This window comes from Epargyreus clarus, unplaced genomic scaffold, assembly GCF_041222505.1.
Source record: "Epargyreus clarus isolate Ecla_fem2 unplaced genomic scaffold, WU_Ecla_fem_2.2 ptg000008l, whole genome shotgun sequence".
Lineage (NCBI taxonomy): Eukaryota > Metazoa > Arthropoda > Insecta > Lepidoptera > Hesperiidae > Epargyreus > Epargyreus clarus.
Window position 1 is genome coordinate 10,813,196 of NW_027332216.1, and position 27,977 is coordinate 10,841,172.

At 34.2% G+C, this 27,977-nt stretch overlaps 1 protein-coding gene across 1 annotated transcript in view; it reads right to left on the bottom strand.

The window, feature by feature from the left end:
• The window catches only part of LOC140744420 (cell adhesion molecule Dscam2), a 77,435-nt gene that overhangs the window by 43,868 nt on the left and 5,590 nt on the right, over positions 1 to 27,977 (bottom strand). Inside the window, exons 3-4 of the mRNA XM_073076000.1 lie at positions 9,076 to 9,221; positions 1,371 to 1,529 (exon numbers count right to left, since the gene is read on the bottom strand). Of these exons, the coding sequence (XP_072932101.1) occupies positions 1,371 to 1,529; positions 9,076 to 9,221 (305 nt within the window). The remainder of the gene's footprint in view (positions 1 to 1,370; positions 1,530 to 9,075; positions 9,222 to 27,977) is intronic.

Below are 27,977 nucleotides of genomic sequence, written 5' to 3' on the forward strand. Positions count from 1 at the left end.
ATCGTGAGCTTCAATAAAATGTCACTTCTGTTCTGTTGATCTATGGTCATAGATCAATGAAAATTTTTTCATTGATCTATGACAGTTCAATTCAATCAATGAAAGTTTTTGTCAATGAAAGTGATAAAGACGCAAAATGCATGGTCATGCATTTTGCGTCTTTATCACTTTCATTGACAAAAACATACTTTGTCTCTTTCTGGTTACTCATGTAATCATGGCGGATCGAACACGAAAAATAAACAAAATTTAATAATTTCTCTTCATTTACGTGTGATAGGTGATTCCATGAATCTTGTTTCTTTTTCGAGCATAATTTTTGCATTTATGCATTGCACAAGAAGGCATTTTGAGGCTTAAAATTCAAAATAATGACGTTTAACGTGTTCAGTGACATTCGTGTGTATTACTACGCCGCGCGAGAGCGACTGGAGTCGTTTTAACTCGTTTTACACCACTTGACGTATTTTGTATGTTTTAAGTATTGCCCGCTTATTTTTCTGATAATAAAATGTCTGACCGTGATAATTTAGAGAGTGAAAGTGATCAGCCTTCTGCAAAGAAAGCAAAATCACACTATGACACACCATCAAGTCATCAGTAAGTTAATTATTTTTTTATAATTAAAGTATGCATTTATCTGTGCATTAAGCACGCGTATATTTGGTGTGTTTTGAGCGCCAGCAAATGTAAAATCTACTATCTTGGTAGATTAAAATTCACATAAAAATCATTGCATACAATGTTTTTAAATTATTAATTAATTTTAATGTCATTCTTCTCAGAGAATAAATTTATTAAGACTGACAGAATTGTATTTCAAAATCAGCTGATGGCGTGCAGCGCACGAAAGTTTTTTCTTATTTGTTATAAATATGAACATTAAAAAATTAATATGTTTTTTTCTGCATATTACCTAGTTTTACAAAATAATGTCGATGTTTCACATCTACCAGGCGTCCCGTGACGGCTCACATTTTTTTTTTTAAGTTAATATTTCAGGTCTCTCTGTATTTCTAAGGAGTACAAACACTGTAATATAATGCGAAACTTAATATTTAGTTTTGAAATCATACAACCAAATATTAAGGACTGAATTTACTCGTAATTTAAATGAAAATAATAAAAATTACTTCAAATGGTTAACTATGATAAAAATATATATAAAAACGAGTAATCATTAAAAAGTCGCATTAAGACTTTACTTAGATTTTTTTGATTTGAAGACGAAGAAGAATTTAAAAATTATCATAATATGTCCACCGTTTAGTTTGTATAGGTCACAACTCATGTTAAAAAAATATAATTACATACTTTCTAAATAGGTCCTTCTTTCACAGCCCGGTAAATATAAGAATAGCTAAGCTTACCGGCACCCATGTAGCCTGAAGAGAGCGGCAATCCATCTTGTAACCACGTGACGTCAACAAGGCCAACTTGCGGGGACACTTCGCAGCGCAAAACTACGGAGCCCCCAACTTTAGCTGGAGACAGCTGACGAATGGAATGGGACAGCACGTTGTCCTCAACTGTAGAAGAACAAAAGTACTTTAACAATGTCAAATCCTTTCTCTGGGTGTAATAATGTGGTAATAATGTTTCTAAAAGCAATAAATATTTATGTTATGCCTCCAGGCATAACATAAACATAACATGGACATAAACATAACATAAACATGGACTTGGTGGTCTACGACTACACGGTTTTTATTCTGATACCAAAGTCAAGTATGAATGTATGTATGATGAATTATAGGAGCTTCTTTGAATCTTTTCATAAATCGTAAAATTATCGACTTTCATGTCGATTAAAAATAATTCCAACTTATTTAGATTTTACTGTACTAGAATACTTTATTTCATTTGCTTTCCCAAAAGCTTTTTATTTTGATTGAATACTTAAATTGATTTAAAAATTGGGACACCCATATCCAGATTCTATAAAATAAACTATCATAGAGGAAAATAAGTTATGTCTGCACTAGAATACTTTCCAAAAAAAATCCCTTTGTAACGTCGACATGGGGAATAAAAAGCCATCGTTTTAGGGATACGTCGTTAAACTAACAACCCTTCAAATTTGACCGAGGACCGCTGAAGTATCGAGTGGGATACTCTGTCCATAACGGCGCCATGTAACAAGCAAATTCCTTTCAAAGTAGACTAAGTAAAGTAGAAATGCTTTCTCTAATAATTGTGTCCAAATGTGTGTCCAAATTTGAAACTAGATAATTATTATAAAAATAAAACATTCTAGCGCTTAATAGCTAAAAGCATTTATACAAGTTCAACACCTTAATGTTAAAACCCATCAGGCCATTTAGGCTGTAGGGCAAGCCAAAAAACGAGGCATTTATACGAGTACATATGCAAGAAAAACATTACAACGTTATCGAATAGATATATTCCAGACTTCTCCAATAGCGAAAAAACCAGATTAAATGAGTTTTACTTAAAATATCATTGCTTAATCGAATCACATTCTAATGACCAATAATGATTAATATCAAATTTTTATTTTTAATACAACTTCATTCATTACACCACAGCAATAACAATAAAAAGTTGCTTCATTCGTTCAACCAAGTACAATCACCGTGTTATTCTTGTAGCGAAAACAATTTTCTATTCTTGCCCATTTTATTTAAGAGTACACAACGCAAATTATATTCAAACAGAAAAATTACCGCAGTAATTATTCCCAGTACTCGGAAGGTACGTAAAATATAGACTTCAAAAGTTGGAGGCAATATTATCCAAACTTTATGTTTATTGCACGACATTTGTAACTTTGTACGAAACGAGAAATAAAAATGAGGCAAAATAATAGATAGAAGTATAATTGTGTCAGACATGGCCTTGTTTGCGAACTCCACTCATTATCGACTTCGTCAAAATTGAGCGCCGTTGTTTTGTTTTCCTTTGTTTATTACTGTGATTGTGATATTTATCAAACTTGTTCCGAAAAAATCGTAATCGTAAATAACTCAAAAATAGCTTCATTTTTGCGACTGTTTTATTTATACAGATTAATATTTTCTATAATCGCGCGTAGATGGTAATAAAATTACTAGGACTTCGCGGATGTGCGTCTGTCCGTCTGATTGACTGTCACACGGCTCTATCTCTTGAAAAATAATGTAAGTAAAGTAAAATAACGTAAGAGTAATCGTACGTACATTACTAAATTCAAATAAATATTTACTTGATTTTTGTACAGAGTATGTATTACTATAGCCTCTATAATAAAAAACCCAAAAATTAAAGGGTGAAAAATATGGAAAGAGCCTCCCATACAAGACGCCAGTATTTTTCAGTTAATTTATTAAACCGTAATGGGGGACACTTTACAATCAATTTACTTATATAGCCATCATGTAACACATGCTTAAAAAAATGGTTTTACGTAATCCACTGTGTGCAAGTTTGAAACGCACTTGGCCAATTATATGGAACTGTTATTGTCTAAAGTATCTTGTCATCACACTTATAAACACACGTATATATATAAACACTTGTTAGTATATTCACTTGTGTATACATGCTTATTATTCATGTACTCCCACGTACTACATAATAGACCTTACATTTAGAAATTTCTAGTTTCTACGAGCTTAAGGTCACACAAATTTATTTTAACGCGCCAGTTACTACATAAAACAAAAACATTTGTAGTTGAAACTTCAAAACGAATTATTTTACATTATCATATTTAAAGTCCGAAATGTTTAAACTTATTAAAGAAGTATCAAAGTTCAGTAAAATGGAGTAAATATTGTAACATCAAAGTGTCGAACATTTTCTTTAGAACTCATTTGAATAAGAATAGGCTTCTAGTACCTCCCATTTGTTGCCTTCCAATCCGGCCTTTGTAGTGAGTTCCATTGTATGGGAAAATATTAAAATATGGTAAATCAAATCTGTAACTTTGAACGTGAGGCATAACTGAGAGGATGTTCAGTCAGACTTCGGTGCTCAATTTGATGGAATTCGTTAAAGGAAATCAAGTGGAAATCGATTTGTACCTTTCTCAACTCCTATTACTAAACGTTGAATACTAAGGATTCTTATCGGCAAACTTCATTCAACGAATTCAAGACAAGCACGAGAATTTAAATGATTTACCTTGAAGTAAAACCCGAGTCCCTTAGTGACTAACAATTTATTACTCTAGTAAATAAATGATAATAAACCGCATATAGAATCGTGATCAATGCTTAGCAAAATAAATAAATAAATAGGGTGAATTTTAAATTAAACTTTCCTCATATATTGCAGAATTCTTTGAAGGGTACTTTAAGGAAATATGATCAGTCGTCGGTGTAGTGTGGCGAAAAAGTTTGTAACGACAACTAAAACGATAACCAATAGAATGACCACTGGCTCATGTCGCTACAAAAATATTTGTTTAATAAAACGTTAACTAATAATTGAATTTTCCTTTCCTAATCGCAAGAAACTGTATTCAAGGCTAAGAAAATATAAGATACTGTTCTATTTTTTCGTACCTCGTAAAATATTGCAATTTACAAAACGTTTAGGTGGATCCAGCCTACCCATTAAACGAAGTTCATTTTGATGTGAAACATCTATAGCCGCACGTAAAAAAGATTTCTGGCGTGGCGACGATTACCTTTAACTACATAGACAAATGTTCTATAAGGGACAGAGCTATTAGAACAATGTGATAAAAAAAGACAACTAGTGTTTGACCTTGCGTTTCAAGTGTACGCAAACGTAAATATTGACCATGGAATATAGTGACCAATGATTACTTCAGTCAAAACGGGACATCGATTTTTTTATGTCAAATACTTTTTACTTGAAAAAATATAGTTAGAAATAATAAAAAACACGCTTTTATGATAAAATTAACTAAAAAGTAGAAAATAATTTTCAATCTAGGAATCATTTAAGGAAAAGTAAATAGTATAATTGTGCAAAAAATGTGGGGCGCTTTATGAAAACTGATAAATGGAGCACCCCATGTTTTTTTCACAATTATAATATTTACTGTTACTTAATTGACAATGGCAACGGTTCATTTCGGAGACAACGGCACGAAGCATCGAAAAAAGGGACTGTCCCGTTAAAAACGGGACGTATGGACGTATATTTCTCATTGATACTCATGCTTGTCAAAGACAATGAAATAATGGAACAGAAGGTAAAAAATGTCCAGAACTGTCGATAATAGTTTTAGTACATCGTTTACGTAGAAATGTTATAGTACAGTTTAACTAAATAAATTATTATTATATAAATATATAATTTGATGAAAGAATGTACAGATGTATCGACTGGTTTAAAATATACGATTTAAAAATTGTTTATATTTATTATCGTATATTAGTAAAGATTACTCACTCCTAACAAGAAAATGTACCCAGTTTTGAGAATTGAAATAGTTGCGTAAAAAAGTTTTGCCACGTCTCCGTGCTAAAATGTCCCTAAAATATTTGAAATAATTATTTATCTATTATGTAAATTACGCAGTATTAGTTATTTATTTGTAAATTTTCTCTAAAAATGTTTTTATTTGTCAAGAATTCAAAAAAAACTTACTAATAAGCCGTTTGTGGCTTCATTCAATTTCAAGGCGGCGAAGTATCTTTACTAATTTATGTTTATTATTTTCAGTTTTATTTTACACACGACCATTAATTGCAAAGTTGTGTACATTTTATAAATGTACTAGCTGACCCAGCAAACATTGTGTTGCCATATAAATAAAAAAAATGTTAAGGGTGAACAACCCTTATCACTTAAGAGATATGAAAAATAGATAGATAGTAGCCAATTCTCAGACTTACTGAATATGCATATAAATTTTGATGAAAATCAGTAAGAGCGTTTCGCAGGAGTACAGTAACTAACATCGTGACATGCGAATTTTATATAATCTTACCGTGGTCTTTTTGAGGATTAATTTCTGGCTATACAAAGATTGATTATTAAATTATGTTTAGGTTAATTTATTCAATTAAAGAAATTTTAAAATACCGTATACTATCCTATATAAATTTTATGGTAATATTTTTTATTATTTACCACAGATATCGAAGAAAATTTAGAGATTAGGATACAGAATTTCCCATATATCGATTTTATTTTATTAAAATAAACTATAAAAAGTTATATTTTGACTAAAACACACTAATATAAAAATTAAGCAGTGGGATCTTAAACTATAACATACACGTATGAACATCGTGAGCTTCAATAAAATGTCACTTCTGTTCTGTTGATCTATGGTCATAGATCAATGAAAATTTTTTCATTGATCTATGACAGTTCAATTCAATCAATGAAAGTTTTTGTCAATGAAAGTGATAAAGACGCAAAATGCATGGTCATGCATTTTGCGTCTTTATCACTTTCATTGACAAAAACATACTTTGTCTCTTTCTGGTTACTCATGTAATCATGGCGGATCGAACACGAAAAATAAACAAAATTTAATAATTTCTCTTCATTTACGTGTGATAGGTGATTCCATGAATCTTGTTTCTTTTTCGAGCATAATTTTTGCATTTATGCATTGCACAAGAAGGCATTTTGAGGCTTAAAATTCAAAATAATGACGTTTAACGTGTTCAGTGACATTCGTGTGTATTACTACGCCGCGCGAGAGCGACTGGAGTCGTTTTAACTCGTTTTACACCACTTGACGTATTTTGTATGTTTTAAGTATTGCCCGCTTATTTTTCTGATAATAAAATGTCTGACCGTGATAATTTAGAGAGTGAAAGTGATCAGCCTTCTGCAAAGAAAGCAAAATCACACTATGACACACCATCAAGTCATCAGTAAGTTAATTATTTTTTTATAATTAAAGTATGCATTTATCTGTGCATTAAGCACGCGTATATTTGGTGTGTTTTGAGCGCCAGCAAATGTAAAATCTACTATCTTGGTAGATTAAAATTCACATAAAAATCATTGCATACAATGTTTTTAAATTATTAATTAATTTTAATGTCATTCTTCTCAGAGAATAAATTTATTAAGACTGACAGAATTGTATTTCAAAATCAGCTGATGGCGTGCAGCGCACGAAAGTTTTTTCTTATTTGTTATAAATATGAACATTAAAAAATTAATATGTTTTTTTCTGCATATTACCTAGTTTTACAAAATAATGTCGATGTTTCACATCTACCAGGCGTCCCGTGACGGCTCACATTTTTTTTCTAATAAGGAAGCTATTTTTCGATACGGGCAACGTAATGTCGTTTAATCTTTAATTAAAACTTTCCGAGTCCCTCAGCGGAAAAATGTAATTGGGACGAAAATATTAATTTTTCAATACGATCCTCCTTTATATTAATCATTTTAAAAACATTGTTAACTACAACGTAAATAAATTAATATTAATGAGTTTTGACACAACTTTTTTTTATAATATAGGAGTAGCAGACGAGCATGCAGTCCACCTGATAGTAAGTGGCTACTGCCGCCCATGGACATCTGTAATCAACCTCAGATATAATTAGATATTTATACCTAAAGTTGGCCACAGATGCACCCTCTGAGAACTAAGCTGGAACGCCTCAGAAATGTATGTCTTTCTTACCACACCCTTCAAAACGGAACACAGCAGCGCCTAACACTGCTCCTATTAGGCAGAAATAGGTGTGGCGGTGGTGCCGACGGAGTCGAACCACAAAGGGTTCTACCACCTTCGAACAACTGTATAATAGGGTGAAACATGATATATTCATTGTGTTATTATGGCATGTAATTACGTCCTATCTGCTGAAATAAGATCCCAGCACTCACCTTTAAGTTTACCTTCCTATGTTTTGACCCAAATCGTTATGTTAACAAGGGTTTATTTTCTTTAGGGGATCATCATTAATGTCCGTAAGATGAATCCGCTTTTCACAAAACGCTCGGAGAAAACTAAGTAAGTTTTAACAAGATTTACGGGGAAACAGCGGCGTTCAGTGTTTCGGTAATCATAACGTTAGCTAAAGAATTTCTAGCGGACGTTCGGCGAACAAAGAAAACTTACCTTATTTCGAACTCACTCTAATGTCATTTTTAATCCCTTAATTAAAAGTTTTGCCGCGTAAAACCTCGGGCGGTCGTAGGCTGTTTTTCATTTTATTTCATATTTCCCTCGCTGTAACAGAAAGTTAATTGGTCCAACTCGAGTCGAAGTTGTAATTTGTTTTACCCTCTTCCCGTACATCTGTTTATTACCCGTAGCCTGTTGTTCGGATCTCTCATTACCATTATATTTGGGCTAACATAGCGTAAGTATATTTAAAAACAAAAATGTGAAGTTTTCCATTTTTTTCTCCGTTACCATTATATCATGCTAGCTAATTATGCATACCAAGTTGGTAATGTTGTGTTCACTGAACAAATTTTATGATGCTTTTAAGCCTTAATGCCCGTGAAGGATAAGATTTCATTGAACACATTCTGAGAATGTTATTAAAATATAAAAAAAATAATTATAATACAATACACAATTTCATACCACGGACTAGTATTTGTGGTAGAAGTAAGGATAAATTTCCATCAAACTCTTTCCTTGGCAATGGTGAAGTGTACGATAATGGACATAACCATCATACGTTTTTAATTCCCTCACAATGTAATATCATGTATTGTTATAACAACTGAGACCAACTGCTTATAATAAATAGTCATCCATACAACAACCAACCGCTCGGATAAAACTTTCCGGATCGATTATAATTAGTCAGAACCACCGGATCAATGAACTCTATAAAATCCTTTGCAAAACATAAATGATCAGAGATAACAAATAATATTATCCAACAATATTATAAGCTGAGATCTGTTAGAACTGATTAGAATTTTACATTGTGCACTTTAATAATAATTAATACCAGTGGCTATGCACTTTTTAGAAGAGGTAAGGATTGCGTATGAATAATTCTAACATTTCATATATAAGGCTCTGTCTGAAAGGAGATTAACGTTTGATTCTTTCAAAACATGGCTTCAAAATTAATAAGTAAATCCGACTTCGTGGTGATATATTTAGAATATCACTACTAGCTTGGTGACATTTCCAAAATAATTTGGCAAACATACCTGGCTGTAACAGTACTGGTCTGGAGAGTGTGACCCCAGCCCTGTTAGATGCTCTGCACCGTAACACTGCACTACTGCCACCACCGCCGGCATCCACTAGTGACCGTCTCGCCCCCACCACTAGCCGACCATCGCTGAGGACATGCCTGTAAAATATCCACAAAATTAATTTGATGTTACAACAGTTAAGCCATAAAGACACTAATAAAACGGGCCTTTTTTATATTTGAACCTGACGATAAAGCAGACGTGCTACCTGATGGAAAGTAGTTAACGTCGCCTATGGACATTTGCAAGTCCAGAGGAGTCCCCAATGCCTCGCCGGCTTTGAAGGAGAGCTCTTTTTGCACCTTATTTGAAGAGCCCCATGTTATAGCGCTCCGGGAATACCTCAGAAGGAAGTTCATTCCACATGTTGCACGTCCGTGGCAAGAACGTCCATACAAACCGAACCGTGGAGGACCGCCACGAGTCCAGTTGGTGTGGATGGAACTTTATTCTTCGACGAGTGAATGAATGGTTTTTTTCTATTATACTACATAAAAAGTGCGTACGACTTTTATTAGTCACATGCCGTAGACTGTCGTTAAGATACTTAGGATTTGTATAAATAGTTTGTAAGATGTTATTAAACTTGTCAAAATACATATAAGTTTCTTTTTTATTTTATTTTTAATTTAATAAGTTAAAATCCCCATTTTATTAGATTTCCATAATAGATTAGTAATTGGCGTTGTATTTGGTAGTTTTACAATTTCATTACTTTAGATAGAAAGAGCAAAAATAAGATTTTCTACAACTTTTAATCGTTATTTAATTGAGTTTACTTTTGGAGTAATAAAACAATATTTTTATGTAGCTTATATACCTAATAAAATTTTAATGTAGCTATATCCTAAAAGATACGAATGTTTGAATAACAAGCTCCGTGTCGTGTCCGTCTCAAGAGAGTAATCGCCACGTACAGTCATACATATATGTTATGACAGCATCCAAGTGCTTTGCCATCCGCTGTATCAAATTCACGCCGTTTATGTAGTCGTACAATTTGCTTTATATCTAGAATATTACTACTATACATAAGAGTACGAGTATTACTACTCTATCTCAACAATGCAGGTACTAGTTAAAAGTTTCGTTGTCCCTGTATTTTCGGGACCAGAATAGGGCTACGGTATCCCCTGCCTGTCGTAAGAGGCGACTAAAAGGGGGCTTCCGGAGTTGCGGGCGGCAAGAGTGGGTAGCTCGAACCGCCCGGTAAGCGACCCCAGGAAGGGCGACGGTATGTGTGGTCGCATACCGTCGTACGCACCAGACGGTATGGCGAGCGTCAAGCTCACCTGGGCGGAGCCCGACGGGGCAACGCGCTAAGAGGACTCCGGCTGCGTTCCTTTGGAGATCCCGGAGCCCTCTACGCAGCGCCGAGGACGGCCAGCGGGGGGGCCGTCCTCCAAAAAAAAAAAAGAAAAAAGTTAAAAGTTTCGTAATTTCATTTCATGCGCTTTTGTTAGCTGTGTTGTAAGATCATAGATGCACCTATTTCTCTCTGATAACAGTAGTGGTGTAGTAGTGTTTTGTGGTATTATGTGTATGATAAGAAACATGGCAATGAAAGTTAGGAATGCATCCGGGACCAACCGCATATAAGACTTTTATATAGCAGAGGTAGCAAACGACATTTGTCACATACCAACTGGTAAATTGCATGTCCATTTACTACTTTCTTCATAAAAAAACGTGTAGCAACACACCAACCAAATGCTACAATATCTTAGTCTGTGGATTCCACGCCACTTATATAAAGGGCGATAAATTGCGACTCTACCGCCGTAGAGTAACAAGTACATGTCCGTCTCGAGAGCCCAATCGACACGTCCAACACGTATGCTAGGACAAAATCAAGTGTTATCGTCATTGGTTCTATCTATTTCAAACCATTTATATAAAGGCTCAGGCGTTAGCGATGATCAATCTTAACAATTTTTTGTCTACGAAAGTTAAAAAAATTAAAAATTAGATATTGTTAGATTTGGAAACGTGGCTAGTAAAAATAGCAAGATCGATTATAATTAACTATCGTAACGAACACTTTCTATCTATATGTATTATTCATATAAAAATATCAATCAACCAGTATAAAAACAGGTATATGTCATTTCGTAGCCGGTGCTGTAATATTGTGTTTCATGTTGTAAGCTATTTAAATTGTCATAACTGGCCATATTTAAGCCACGAGTGGCCTGTCAGAGTATTAACTTCTCTGCTCACTGATGTTTACTATAGAATATACGGCAGTGCTTTAAGTCATACATACTATCATACTGTGAGGCGCTACTTCAGTAAGTGGAATGCAAAAGTTTATCTTAACTTCAACACTTTTAACCAGTCCATGAGCAGAGGCTTTACGCCTTAACTACACCTCACTTGTTTAAGCACAGTTTTTAATGCATAATATGGAAACTCACATTAAACCGAGGTACGATATTACAAAACATGGTATTTCGTAGCGTCGCTTAGGTAAAATTGGACCACCTACTACTATCTCCTACTCTACATAAGAGTATCACTACCCTATACAGGTGCTAGTTAAAAGTTTCGCAATTTCATTTCCAGCGCTTTTGTTAGTCGTGTTGGTAACAGTCTCGATAAGATCACAGAAATATAATGATAAGCATTATTACACTTGTTCCACAGTTGAAATAGAATATATTAGTTGTTCACTGGTGTTGTTTAGTTTGTAAGTAATTGTGATTGAGTAAAGTTTTCATAAATACATTATTTCCTAAATCTGTGATATTAGCCGGATCAGGATGATAAATAGCTCACACTAACAAAATCATTAGAAAAGTTATTTCCTCAATAACACATAGATAATGTCTAAGTTACTAAATGGCGAAATCTGTATCAATTTAAAATAACGTAAATGGCTATTCATATTTACTTTAAATTGATACAGATAATTTAGGGTAAACTAAATCTTATTGAATAATTTTGTTCTTGAAAGAGGTAAATAATTTTCAATATTGAAATCAGAAAACATCGTACAACGTCCATTACCCTGGTTCCATTTTAAAATCAATATTCCGTCATTACGTCCTCCGGACGTGACGTATTATCTGACATAAACAGGAACCTCACGTAGCCAGTCGTCACTTCCTTTTGAATAGTTTATTTTCTACGTATAAATAATGTATATTACATATATGTATTACATGACGCCTTTGTTATAGTAATGTAATTCTGAATATTAATTACGTAACTTAAATCTTGATTTACCTAATTATATTGCACTACATTAGCTTTTGCATAACTGAACACGCCTAATTGTACATGATTATTAATATACCAGTGGATGTAAATTATAATATTCCAAAAATTTACGGTTTTTAACGAATTGATTTAATGTCTGCCATTTTAATTGCTTTGCGGAAATATGTAAAAGTATTTTACCTTTAAGTCATTTAATAAACTCTTTTTAGTGCTATTTAAACATTTTTTATATCATACACGAGTAGCAGACGACCTCGCAGTTCACCTGATGGTAAGTGGCTACTGCCGCCTATGGACATTCCAATCAACCCTAGATAGGATTAAATATTCCTACCTGAGGTCGGCCATAGATGCGCCGCTACCCCTGAGGACGAAGCTGGAACGCCTCGGAAAAATATGTCTCCATTACCACACCCTTCAAACCGGAACTCAGCAGCGATTAATACTGGTGTTATGAGTCAGAAATAGGTGTGGCGGTGGTGCCGCCGGAGTCGAACCACAAAGGGTTCTACCACCTTTGTCAACTGTCCACCTCCGTAATATGTCAACATATTAACATTGCAAGTTAAATCAAAAATTTGTAAAAAGTGCAACGTCTATAAAGTAAGAATTTCTCAAATATTGTTTTGAAAATGTAACACAATTGGCCTAATATTGGATATTTCCCCAATACGTCAGTCAAATATGCCGCATCCGCAGCTTTGCGCGACACTCAATAACCAATATTGTCGAGCACATTCTGTTGGGTAAATATATGACACCAAAATCTAATTTTCTATTCCGCTATTTGTCTGAGGACAATAATACCTATTTTGCCGACTTCAATTTATAATATAACACGAACATACCTAATTTACGCTTTACCAGTAACATTACATAAAATTAAAGTACATACATATGTTTGCACTACAATTTTTTGCTCGCAGCGTTAATTCATTAATTAAAGTTTCATTAAACTGTACATATTTCAAGTTATTTTATTGTAAAAGATATACATTTTATCTTAAAGAATTTCTTTGTACAGTAGCGAAAGGCCGGAACGACTCGTGAATAATGACTCTACTTAGTAGCAAAGTTTAAACACAGCGAATGGTCACGTACTGGCCGTATAGTTCTTCAAACTGGCCGAATAAATCTTGAAGTAACTTCTCGGAGAGGTGTCCGAAGTTACTTCGCTAGTCAACAGCGCTGTAGCTCACAAGCAATCGACAATCACCCATACTCTGACGCGTTAAGGTTGTAACAACTGTACACGACTTGCGAACTACGAAGCAACTTACCCGTTCCCTCAAGTTTGTAGCGCGACAAGGCACCATATGTAAAACGAGATTGTATTTTCGTGTAGAAATCGCTCTGGAACGGAACCTTTGCAAACTTTCTTAGTTAAATTTAAGTAACGGCACAAGTTTCACTACACAAGTTACGAAATGAACAAGTTCCGTATAAGATTTATGTGCCATGTTGACACTACTTATCGGAACTTAAAGGTTTAAATTTATACATTTTCACATTGAATTTTGTTACCAATTAGACTCACATTCAGATTGAAATTGACATAAAAGAGATTATCGATTAATATCATGGTTTTATTTTTTCACTGAGAAATCGGTAGAAATCAACATTTTAGGAAACCACTGATCGAAAACTCCGATTCTACTAACTTCATTAAACGTTCGATAAAATCTGTGTGCAGTCGTTTTACTTTTAGAAACACTGTGACATATTTAAAGCTCGTGATGTGAACACGTTTGACAATTAAACTTTATATTCCAATATTACAGAGTTTTGGTGCATTAATTTTCCAAGTTTTCACTAACAAATGAGTTCAATTATAATTCAATACCGAACTACGTAAAATTTAATTTTGTCGATAATGTAATTCCTCAAGTAAAGTCCTTTGGCCCTTCCCGATGTAAAATACTCAGTTTCTATACAGAGAAATGCCAATATAATATGCCTGTAAACACGCGGGTGATAAGGGTACATTTTCAATTTGAAAACATGTCCGTCACGCAAAACCTATCAGCATGTGTCCCGCCCACTTGTGCCCGAGCACGTGCCGTGAGTCAACTGTCACCACATTTGTTTTGATGCTTATAATGCGGTTTCGTAATACAATCTATGTTTTTTTTAAGTATACAAGCAGCAGATGAACATGGATTCCCCATTATTATATATGTCTCCCTAAACACATCCTTCACACCGGAACACGATAGCGCTTAATACTGTAGTTATTGGGCAGAAATAGGTGACCAGATATTCCCAAACCTTTCGTTGCATCACGAAGGTGCCAATTGAGAGCTCTATATACTGCCCCAATACACAGATGGTACCCGTCTTACTCGGCCTTGTGAAGCTATTTTAAGTTTAAAAAGATTTAAGTTACTAAGTTATTGTTTAACTGATATATTTAACATACAAATGATAAAAGTTAAACCTTTAGAAAATTTGATTGTATTAAAATTATATCCACTTTTAAACTCATCCGCGTAATCGTAATGTTGAGATATTAGTATGGGTAGTTAGTGTGAGGCACTATTATTATTTCACACACTCTCATAGTAATTTTGTTTTCTCATAGTAGAAAATGTACCCATACAAATAAATACATTCATTCCAGTACCCTTACCATAAGTTTTTACGTTTTAACAAATATGACTGTTTTGGTATTTGTTTACGTATTTGCCCATACAATTTCCAATCAGCGCCCCTAGCGGATTATATCAGAACTTGGAAATAGTATGGTCCAATACGTAAACAAATACCAAAACAGTCATATTTGTCAAAACGTAAAAACTCATAGTAAGGGTACAGGTATATATATACAAACAAGACATAAGGATACGTCAATTCCGCAACATGTCTGTCACGCAATGCTATCAACATGTGTCCCGGCCATTTATCCCGCACGCAACTCGACGTTCACTAGATTTTGTTATAGAATGGTTGTATTTCCGGAGGGTTTTGTGTATTCCCAAAACCAGATAAATTACTAACAAGTTAATTTTGGAATATAACAATTCATGTAACATAACATAAATATTCAAGTTCCATATTTTTTTACTTTCATACTTTCTAATGACTTTTATACACTTTCAATCGACTTCCCAAAGAGAATAAGATTATTTAATATTTATTGTATCACCTCTAACACAAAGTTATTGTACAAGTGGGCTAACTTGCCTAATGGCATTCTCTACCAGTCAGCCCTGGGTGAAAATAGAATATAAGTTATGTAACATTTTGTCAATATTTAGCCTTATAGGTATTATGTTTTCTGGTAAGTCATTATGATGTATGATACATTTAATATTACGTCAATAACACTTTATAAAAGTACAAAGGTATACAATACATGAGTACAAAGCCACATCTCCGGCAGTCTATTCATTCATCCCCGGCCACGAGTCAACTGTCACTATAATCGTTTGTTTCATGTTCACTTTGCGGTTTATTACGGCTGCTGAAGTTTATTTCCATTTCACGGAACGTGGAAATATCATCCAGAGGTTTTTATAAGTTACACCTATATGTATACAAAGGCTAAAACTAAAGAATATTTATAATTAACGTTTTATATGGAAAATACGTTCTCCACAGAATAAGGGTGATGATGATAATTAAGTACAAAATATGAATAAACACCCGATATACTTAGTGGATATAGAAATAGATACTTATGGTGGTAGTAATGACAAATATGTTGGTTTTCTATCGTTCCGTCAGTAATTGTTAACTTAAATATCGCTTTGTTATTATCGAATTTACATATTGTACAATGATGATTAATTTTCATTTCGTTAAGAATCAGAAAAAATAAAAACAAATTAAAAACAGCGTTCTTCGAAAATGAATTAAAAATAAGAGACGAAGATCTTTACAACATCCAATAAAAGGCTTCGAAGGGGAATCCACATTTAATTTGTTTATGGGATGTAGAAACTACATTATACTTAAGCTCCCTAGTCATTCACTTCCCGTTGACCACAAATCAACTGTCACCATATTCGTTTGTTTTGTTCACTTTGTGGTTTATTTAAGACGCTCCTAGTATTTATATCAATTATGCGAAGCTTGAATGGTTTAGAAACAGTGCGTTTATTTAGGTACCTATTACATACAAGAATGTGTGGTTTGCTATAAAAGTTTTACTTGTGATTCTAAAAGAGTATACAAAATGTTATCAAAGTGTTATCCAGGAGATATTATGCTACTATGAAGTATTACACCAAACTTCATTAAATTATAATTTCTGAATTGTATATTATAAATCAAAATTATACTTACCCATTCATAAAAACGTTCGTGGCCCATTAAAAGTTATAGCTCTTTGAAAATGTCAAAAGCTTAGCGTTAAATAAGAAGGTTGCTAAGAAATTATAAAATAAATATATGGCTAGGTTTAAGCATATTTTTTAAGCCTATTTACTTTTACCGAACCTCGCTTTGAAATTACCGGGTAAATATGACAAGCCTTATGATTGCTTATATAAATTTCTCAGGACTGTGTGAAGTCTACCAATTTGCAATGGCCTAAATCCACTCTCAATCTAAAAGAAGATGTCCTCCTGTGCTGAAAGGGGCCAACAAGGGGTTCACAACACGAAGGAAGGAAGGTGGTAGAACTCTATGGTTCGGCTCCTGCAGCACCACCGCCACACCTATTTCTGCCTCATAACAGTAACGTTAAGCGCTGTTGTGTTCTGGTTTGAAGGGCGTGGTAAGGGAGACATACTTTTCCGAGGTGTTCCAGCTTAGTCCTCAGGGTGGCAGCGCATATGTGGCTGACCTAAGGTAGGAATATTTAATCCTATCTGGGGTTGATAACAGATGTATATAAGCGGTAGTAGCCACTAGCGATCAGGTGAAATGTATGCTCGACTGCTACTACTATATTATAAAAAAAAAGCGAAGATATGAAACAAAAATATTTAAAACTAGGACAGCTACGAATTCACTTGAAGAGCATAAAGTCTTTTGGATATTAAACATCGCCGTATATTACAGCAAAGTTTCCAAGAATATCGTTCACTCGATAATCTAGTAAGAAGGCAATACCAAGTAAGTAATATTAACAACGCAAGTGTTACTAGCGTAACTTTTTCATATATTCCATGTAATCATTTATTACACTTCAATAATACGAGAGCTGAAAACTGTTGTGCGCACGAAGTTCCATACGACTTAACACACGATAAACTTGTAAAAGCGAAGCGAATAAATGGCGGAGCATTGCAAAGTCCGCCATTTTATTCAATACTTGTATTGTTACTTTCTTGGAACGAGCGGGGAACTTTCTCACGTATTTGTAACACATCGTAGCAGTCAGCCGAGCGAAGTTCCGAAGTCCCGAATATATTCGAATAACTTCGGCGGCGACTAATTTATTACGACCTCCTTTTTCATTAACTTGTATTGCGATTGGTTCGGGCGGAGGAAATTGGGCTCATTACGGTGAAATATTATCTTGCAAATAAAATGGTATTTTCATTTTCACGCACCGCCATCATACGTATCTTGCTTACTCGAAGGGAGTAATTTAAGTATTTTACTTACTTAGCAGGAATTAATTTATATTCGATATTGTAATTAGAGAACGTTATTAATATCTTTAACATATTATCCATTTATAACAACTTACTCCTGATGGGCACGTGTCTTTCTCCACCACGCTACTTTAGATGTGAACATAAGTTTGGAAAAAGTAAAGATGCAACTTTACTGGAATTGGAATTTTTACCATCGATATGATACAAAGCTATTTATTGGCCAATAGAACAACAAACACAGGAACACAAACAAAATTTATACTCTATTACACACATTGGACTTAGCCTTGTTTCAGCAAATTAATTATGCATAAATATATTGTTAATTAACTTCAATTTCATTAAAAAATAAAGTTAAAAATATATCAACATGCCTTTGCAAGTTGTCCCGGTAGATCCATTTTCCAGACCATTGGAAGCGCCTGGCAAACTATGGCAAAGTTTAATTAAGAACCACCAGCTAACTTTGACTTACTAACAGATACTAAGGAAATGAGATGATAAAGTTTAGGAAAATTTACGGGATTAACTAATGTATGTATATAAAACGTTTTACATGGTTAACATGTTAGGTATAAGCTGGTAAAGATTACATTGTATAGTTACAAGAATAGTGGAAACAAGCAAGTATTTCCTTAAATGACTCCCATGATCTCATGTTCATGGGATTCATTCTTAAATACTCATAAAAAAACGAATTTTATCATTCGTAACGAAGTAGTGGTAGTAGTATTGTAAGATGAACCTTTCATCTTGGTGAAACTGAACAGGGCAATGATAGTCAGGTGGTTAAGAAACTCGGCCTCTCGATCGAGGGGTCCGAGGTTCAAATCCCACCTCTGATTTTTTAAAGTTATGTGCGTATTAAAAATTAATTGTCACTTGCTAAACGGTGAAGGAAAACATCGTGAGGAAACCTGCATACCTGAGAGATTTAAAAAAAATCTCAAAGGTATGTGAAGTCTACCAATAGGCACTTCACCAGGGGGTGGACTATGGCCTAACGGTGGACTAATGGTGGACTAAATCCTTCTCATTATGAGAGGAGACCCGTGCCCCGCAGTGGGACAGTAATGGATTGATGATGGTTGCAACTGATATGATTCGACCTTCAATTCGGTGCAAACGTGTGGATACCGGCTGACTTACATATGAGATGATCTTAGACCTCAAGAATGGCATTGCATATATACTCGTATGATCGGCTTCAAATGTACTTCCTATTCTGTCGCTTACAGAGTTTCAGACATCCATGAGCAACAGTCATCACTGTCCATCAGATGGGCTATATGCTCCTTTGTAACTTTACTCTTGTCAAAAAAGTTACTTTACAAACAGGGCGAAGCTCGTGTGATTGTTTCGATTTCGTATTTATAGTAAAGTGTTATATCAATTTTCTTCTACACATGTGCTCGTAGAAATACAATAGTCGGGCGCTAGTACATCTTTAGGAAGTATATCGGATATCGACAAGTTCAAGTCGGAACTAGGAGTCTAAACTTCGGTACACGTCCAGACACGTCCACTTCACCAACTACAAAGTTACCAAGTTTGTGATCTTACTTGTTTAGGAGTACATAACTAATATCTGATACATAGAACAGTTTATATAGTATCTATTTCTTGGTAATTGAATGATTATTTTGACATAGTTTAAATTTGTTACTTGTGTGCCTTTGAATGGATAATTTGTTTCTTTAAAGTTGTAAAAAACACATAACATTAAAAGTAAAATTAATTAAAAACACATAAGCATAAACATTTGGATTTTCATTAGTAAGCAATACAATGCGCACATAATTACATATACCGGCAAGTATATATTGGACATGGACTATCATGAAACCAAACTTTGGCACACGTTGGGAATGTACTCGATACCATCTAGCAAATTATCGAGTTGCGGGATTTAATTGCTGGAGAGCATATAACGAACTAGAGCAGTTTAAAAGGCTTTTGATCCCAATTGGTTGGGATGATAAAATAATAAATATCAGCTTAAACAATCTAAATTATCTATGTCTCTTAAGAAAAAGATATTCAAAACGTAACTGGGAAAAACAAATTCACACAGAGTATAATTAAGCCTTAATAAATTTCATCAATCATAAGTAAAAACCATTCCAATGTAAATGGGGCTGCATTAACATAAATTATTAACCGACTTCAAAAAGTAGGTGGTTATATAATCTCTTATTAACAAACGATAAAATAGACTACTTAATATAAAACTATTTTTCTTTAAAGAAATATCAGCTGTAAGATATTGAATGCTAATTTAACGGATATACACTAAGTTCTACTCGACGTAACTTAGCCACACGTCGGATCGACGCATCGTGTCCGTAAACTAGTAAGTTACCGAGTTTCAGATCTAGTGGATAGAGCTTATAACTTAAATCAAAACTGCAACAGTTTATGCCGTACTCATCTTCTTCGACTGCTATTATTATAACTTTTCAACTTCGCAGCAACGTTTAAATTGAAGTACTTTGAAGAAGTATTGGAAACTCATACAAATTTTTAATTAATTGTATAAGTACCCTTAAATATGTACACTGAAATTCATATTAGTCGTCAAGGACCTTTCAGTGGTGTTTCTGGAAAAATATGTTTATTATGATACTATTTATGTTCTAAGTAGAGGCAAGGTAGAGGGCAAGCCCAAGACGATGGTCAGACCAGGTATCGGATCATCTAAAGATACCGGTCAGCGAGGCGATACACCAGGCCACTAATCGCAATCTTTGAAAAGACGCTATAAAGCAAAGAAGTCACGATCCTCAGCATTGAGGGAAAAAACTATAGACAGAGAGAGAGAGAGATGTTCTAAGTAACTGGCCAAGATAGCGAAAGGATATTTTACGAGTGATATAATCCAACAAATTACTTAATCTTTCACTGCAAGTGTATTCTATATAATTAGAACTTTGAAAGTTGATGTTTTAATAAAAAAACTATTTCATCAATTTAATAATAACAAACATTATTTCATCAATTTAAAGATTTATCATGAAAAAAATGACTTGGTGGTTCATTTAATGTACCTGATTCAGTGAAATGTGATCACTTCGCAACGGGAAACTAATCTCTAACGTGAGTTAGTTCATACGGTGAGAAATCGGCAACTTGAAACACTAACTAGCAAACTTTAGAACGCAACTTTGGTAATTGTGAATGTACCCACATAAAGTATATATGTATGTACAACACACATATATTATGTTCGTAATCTATTCGGTTAATATGAAGTATCAAAACGTATCATACAGAAATTTTCATTTTTCATACTGAAAAAGTGCTGTTTTTACAATTATTGATAATTTAACACTAAACAAATCTTACGAAGTTTCCCTTTAATTTTAAAAATTAAGATGTTTTTAAAACTCTTAAGTATTTAATAAAGGAGGAGGCATCACAGTGAGTTACCATTTTTTTTAAATAATGTTTCTAAATGTGTGTGAACAGTACTAACAGATTTTGGCTAAGACAATAAAAGAAACTGACGACTAAAAGACTCACAAAACGCTCTTCAATTTCTTCTTACGATCCGCAAACTGCAATTGGATGTCGAACAATTTATTATATAGTCGTTTCAAGAGAAGGACCAGTGAACTACGTTGCATATCAGTTGAAGTCGTGAGGAGGCTTCAAGTTTCTGATTAGATGACTAGGACTTTGGTGCATTTAGGAACACTATACGTTGCACACACGATAAGGAATAAGCGAACATATATTATTACAGTAATTTGAATAAAGGATACCGATCTGTCCCAAATTTCGCGTCGGTTTTAAAATATAGGTAACTAAATGCGTGTAATTTTAAGGTAACTTATATTTTTTTATGAATACCGAGACAGACAGACCTAAAATCCTGTGTGAACTATAATCCGATAAATTGCCTTTTATTTATAAATACACAAAAAATAAACATAGCAAATATATATTTAACAAAGACACATAATGATAGTACTTTTATTTAAAAAATAAGATTGTTAAATATTCGCAAAATCAAATATATTATAACGCTATAGGTAATATAACATATGTAGGAAATCGCACACTTCGTATTTATACAACGAAGTCACATAAAGCGTCTCTCTCAAAGCTCTAAATAGACACCTACTGATACTTTAATCCGTCACTTAGTATCATATAACAAACTGAAGCCGTACTTGTGCTTCTCAAGTGTAGTGTATTTAATTCTATTCAAATGTTAACGTACATAATAGCAACTGGTAGGTTTGTAGTCTACTGATATATTAGTTTCGATTTTCAGCGGATCTCTTCTCTCTTCATTATTAGGTTGGTTGAAAATATTATTTGTTCTCATAAGATATTCTATCCTTATTTAAATATTTTTTTAAATTACCTACTTATATTACCAAGATTCCTGACTGCTTAAAAATATAGTTTATGTCGTAATATTTAACGACTCATAGTTATATTAAAATCCTCCAAGCTGTTTGAGTTGCAAGTTGTATTAAAGAATGAGACGTACTCGTATGGTCGAAAAACATTACCCTAAACAGTGGAGTAAACAGTATACACACGACGACTAAATCAAATAACATCTTTTTGGCAAAGTCCATTTAAAAATATTTAAAATGAACATTACATAAAGTATGATACTATCCAAATGCTACATATAACGTCACAGCTGTGAATAGTCACTTCTTGGCGCCATTTCTCGTACTAGTTGAACTAAATCCGTACAAATTTGACGAATATTAACTGACATATAAATCCGGTTAGTAGTAAATTCCCGGAACACTTAGAGCGAGTTACATACTTAAACCCGTTACTCAATATCATGTTACAAACTCATGCCGCGTATGCCTCAAGTGTATTACGTTAATTCGGATGTCAGTGACGTCTATAGAGCTGCACTCCGGAACTGTGGTAATTATTCACAACCCACACAGATATAACGTGTAGTATCTATATAAACTCACACCTAGTAAAGAAATTCCCGGGGCATCGGCAGTAAATATTAACTTGCTTGCTCGGGTATCGCTTTCTTGTAAAATATAGGTAAAGTTTGAGTAGTTTATTTAATGGATCCGTCGTCGACTTCGTAACTTACTAGCTCTAAAGTAATCCAAAGACCGATCTATCTAACTTTCAACACAACGTGCGAATTATTTCACATGCGGTAGAGTTAATATTGAGTGATTAGTTTTATTCAACATTTTGTTTTTTTTTTTTGTCAAAAAGTCGTCGTTAAGAAAAATTACGGTAGAGAAGGGATATACAGATTACTGTTTTGTATCTTATTTGAATAGCTTTACACAAATACGAAAGAACTACAAATATACATTTTGCGCTATGACATTTCAAGTTACGAATTAGCGAAAATTTTAATATTACAAATAGAATTCCAAATGTTCGTAACTATTCAAAAAGTTTCTAACGTTAAACAATGTAATTAAAAATATCTGATGACCTTTAACTCTACTCTAATACAACAGCAAAATGAAATACAATCCTTTAAAGATCCCCAGTATCTGAACAACAACAACAATAAATACCAAAACAAAGTAGCAATTTGAGCGCAATAATAAAAGAAACGAAGTTTTCATTATTCGAATAATAGCGCGACAATTGAAAGGTAGGTCCAAAGTATAATGTTCCACGAGACTGATTTATTAAGCTGAGAAATAGAAGAAAACTATTCCATTCTTCGGTGACAGCAATAATAGCTTGACCCGAATACATTTATTTTTACTAGTATTTTCTCGAAGCTTCGGGCCTAGGCTGTTTTTATATAAAAGTAGCAAACGGGCATGCAGAATCTAGTTGATTTTAGACTTCAGTACTAATTCCGATCACAAGAAACTTACATCAACCCATTTGGGCTGCAATGCGTGCCAAAGAATGAGACATACATGCATACTTGGAGGTGGTAGAACCCTTTGTTGTTTCAACTCCGACGGCACCACCGCCACACCTATTTCTGCCTAACAACAGCAGTGTTAAGCGCTGCTGTGTTCCGTTTTGAAGGGTGTGGTAAGGGAGACATACATTTCCGAGGCGTTCTAGCTTAGTCCTCAGTGGTTGGACGTAACTGTGGCGGACCTCAGGTAGGAATATCTAATCCTATCTGGGGTTGATTACAGATGTCCATGCGCGGCAGTAGCCACTTACCATCAGGCTGACTGCATGCTCGTATTCTACTCCTATATTAGGTATATATAACAAAAATTCAAATACATATAAGAAAAACTTTACCCTCCTAATTCAAAAGGCTTAAAAACCTCACGACATTGGTACAATATAGTAAAAAAGTTAGGATAATTATGCCCGACTCAAACTATGAAGAGTTATATTATCTTTAAAACTTACAGTCCATTGAGTTAGTTTCTTGTCTATAAATGTTTCCGAAAGTTGTCTTACTTTGTTTAGTAACCAATTCGTTGTAATCTTACCTAAGAACTTTGTTAATTAACTTCTTGGAATTTTCTGCAAATTGTATTGTAAATAACTTGCAAATCACGATGTTTAGACAACTAAGTTTATGTTTCAGTCTTGTAAAGTAACTTATACAAAGTATTTACTTATATAAAGTATTGTCTAACATTGCAAGTTTAGCTAGCTTACGATTTAATATTAGAACGTTTTACATCTATATATATAAAAGAGATTTCCACGTATATAGTCACTCATCACGATATCTCTGGAACCATTAGAGCTAAAGACTTGAAATTTGGTAGGAATATTCTTTTCACCGAGTAGAGGTCAGCTAAGAACGGATTTTACGAAATTCCACCGTTAAGGGGGTTAAATGGGGGTTGGAAGTTAATATGAAAGTCCGTCAGTTTTAAAGCAAACTAGATGAAAATTGGTATTTAGCTTTCTGATTTAAAGTAATAAAAATCTAATCTAAGGGTTTTTCCAAAATCAACCCTAAAGGTGATTAAATAGGGGTTGACAGGTTATTTTAAATTTTGCCATTTTGGAAGCCAGCACTATGAAAGTTAGCCATTGCTTTGCTGGTTAGATATAAAATAACTTTAGTTCTACCGTTTTTGGAAAATCAACCCCTATGTGGGTTAAATAAGGGTTGTAAGTTTGTATAGAATTCCCCCAGTTTTGATGTAAACGCTATCAAAATCGGTATTTAGGTTTTCGATTAAAAATAATTAAATACCTATTTCACCATTTTTGGAAAATCAACCCTTAAGTTGGTAAAATAAGGGTTAACAGCTTATTTTAAAATTTGCCAATTTGAAAGCCAGCACTATGTAAGTTAGCCATTGGCTCACTGGTTAGCTACAGTGGAACTATAATTCTACCGTTTAGAAAATGAACCCTTATTTGGGTTAAATAAGGGTTGTAAGTTTGTATGAGAGTCCCCCAGTTTTGATGTAAACTGTATAAAAATCGGTATCTGGGTTTCGATAGAAAATAATTAATCATCTATTTCATTGTTTTTGGAAAATCATCCCTTAAGTTCGTTAAATGGGGGTTGGAATTTTATTTCAAACTCCGTTAATTCGGAAGCAAGGACTATAAAAACTTGCATTTGGCTTTCCTGTTAGAAATAATAGAACTTTTTAACACCATTTATGGAAAATCTACCCTCAAGAGGGTAAAATAGGGGTTGTAAGTTTGTATGAAAGTCCTCCAGTTTTAATGTAAACTGTATAAAAATCGGTATTTGGGTTTTCGATAGAAAATAATTAAACACCTATACCATTATTTTTGGAAAATCATCCCTTAAGGTCGTTAAATAGGGGTTGGAATTTCATTTCAAACTCCGTTAATTCGGGAGCGACCACTATGAAAAATTATCATTACAATCAATGAAGCATCTGAGTCACGGTTTTTTTTAGATTTTTAGATTAACCCTTAAGACTGCTATAGAAGGGTGTATGCATTATGCCTTTCTGTTTACACATCTGTTTCAGCATTTTAGCAACTCAACAATCAACCACCATTAGGGTACTATAGGGTATAAAAGAAGACGACGAGCATGCAGTCCACCTGATGGTAAGTGGCTATGGACATCTGTAATCAATCCCAGATAGGATTAGATATTCCTACCTGAGGTCAGCCACAGATGCGCCGCTACCCCTGAGGACTAAGTTGGAACGCCTCGGAAAAGTCTGTCTCCCTTACCACACACTTAAAAACGGAACACAGCAGCGCCTAACACTGCTGTTATTAGGTAGAAATAGGTGTGGCGGTGGTGCCGCCGGAGTCGAACCACAAAGGGTTCTACCACCTTTAGAAACCTATAAGTAAAGGAAGATTCTTTAAAAACCGTTGTTGAAGTTACTTCCTATGGCGTGTCTGGAAAAAGAACAGAGTGCAGAGAGGTTTAGTGTAGGGTGAAATTCCAAGGGCCATCGTAACATATATTTTTAACATGGGAATGTATTACGCGTGTTGAAGTGCACATCGACGGTTTTTTATGGCTCCGTACATAAAGGATAAAAACGGAACTCTATTACTAAGACTTCACTGTCTGTCCGTCTGTCCGTGTGTCACAGGGCTCTATCTCTGGAACCGTAATAGATAGACATTTGAAATTCTTACAGAGGATGCATAACGGTGGCCGCTATAACAACAAATACTAAAAATAAAAAAGTTGAAAACAAAAAGGGGTCCCCATACAACAAACTGCTATTCGATATTTTTCCAACTAACTTTTAAACCGGTAGAAGTAGACAGTTGAAACTTTCACAAAATGTGTAAATAAAAATTTTAGTTGTACGGAATGCTCAAGGTGCGGGTTGGACTTGCACTTGGTAAATTATTAGTAACGCGCAGACCCGCGGGCCACAAGGAAAAGTCGCGGGCCATACACCACCCGTGGGTGTCGGCTTGCCGACCGCAGGTGTTGAATTAGCTTTCAGAAATTTGATGATAAAGTATTTATTGATACATATGTACATAGGAATGTTTTTGAAATTCTACTAAGGAGGTAAAAGAAGTGTTATATGTATATATACGGGAATCTTTTAAGTTCGAAGTTAGAAACGTAAAATTTCAGATAACGTCTATTCAGACAAATACACGACAACGTGGACGAGTGCAAATTTCATATATGATAATGCGTAATTTTGGTATACTGATTAGGTCCATCGCAACTACTTTGAACACACTGCGTGCCAACATTTTGTCCTGCCGTGGGGTATGGTTGTGGTTATGCGTGGATTAGTGATGGTTATGTGATAGACACATAGACCTTGGATTAAAATTTTTGGGCTAGAACAGGGCTACAGTATCCCCTGCCTGTCGTACGAGACTAAAGGGGGACTTCGGGAGTTGCGGGCAGCAAGAATGGGAGCTCTAACCGCCCAGCCAGCTACCCTGGAAAGAACCACTGTATGTAAGGCCGCATATAACATGGACGGTTCCTATGGAATAGAGTAAATAATAATTATTTTAGAACTTTGAAACTAGGCTGGAATAGAGTTCGGGAATAATGCCCTTAGAAAAAATGCACGGTGTAAAATAAAAATAAAAAAAAAGTAAAAATATTTAATTAACAGCTGGAATAGATCAAATTTTGAAACGATTTTTTGTTTCGTCCTGTTAAACAACCAAGAATAAATACTTCGAAATTTATACTTTTTTTTTTAAATAAAAATGTAAATTTTAATTACGTACGACACAGTACCTCCATGGTGATGTGGAAAGCTGTATTATTTATTATTTTAATTCATATAAATCGATAAGACCCTAAGTAGTTAACGGTGTGTTGATTTCGTAAAATTCGTTCATGATAAATAATTAGGCAGCTAGATAACACAATTTAATATTTCTTTTACTTGGCATGTATTTTATGCCACGCGAAGCGGGCGGGTAACGGCTAGTTTAAAATATATGTATTATAAACAATCCTAGACATAATATCATGAAAAAAAACTCTATTAGCGGCATGAATCACGACCACAGATCACGATAAAACGTAACCTAAATAAAAATGTTTGAAATATAAATGGGACCCGAGAACAAGAAAAGCAATAAAATTACTGTGCCAACTTGTCACAATTCGACAAGAGATGGCGTCACACGACCATGAATCGCACTATCGAAGTTTTCTTAACATCATAAATTTATGCAAGCTTGGCC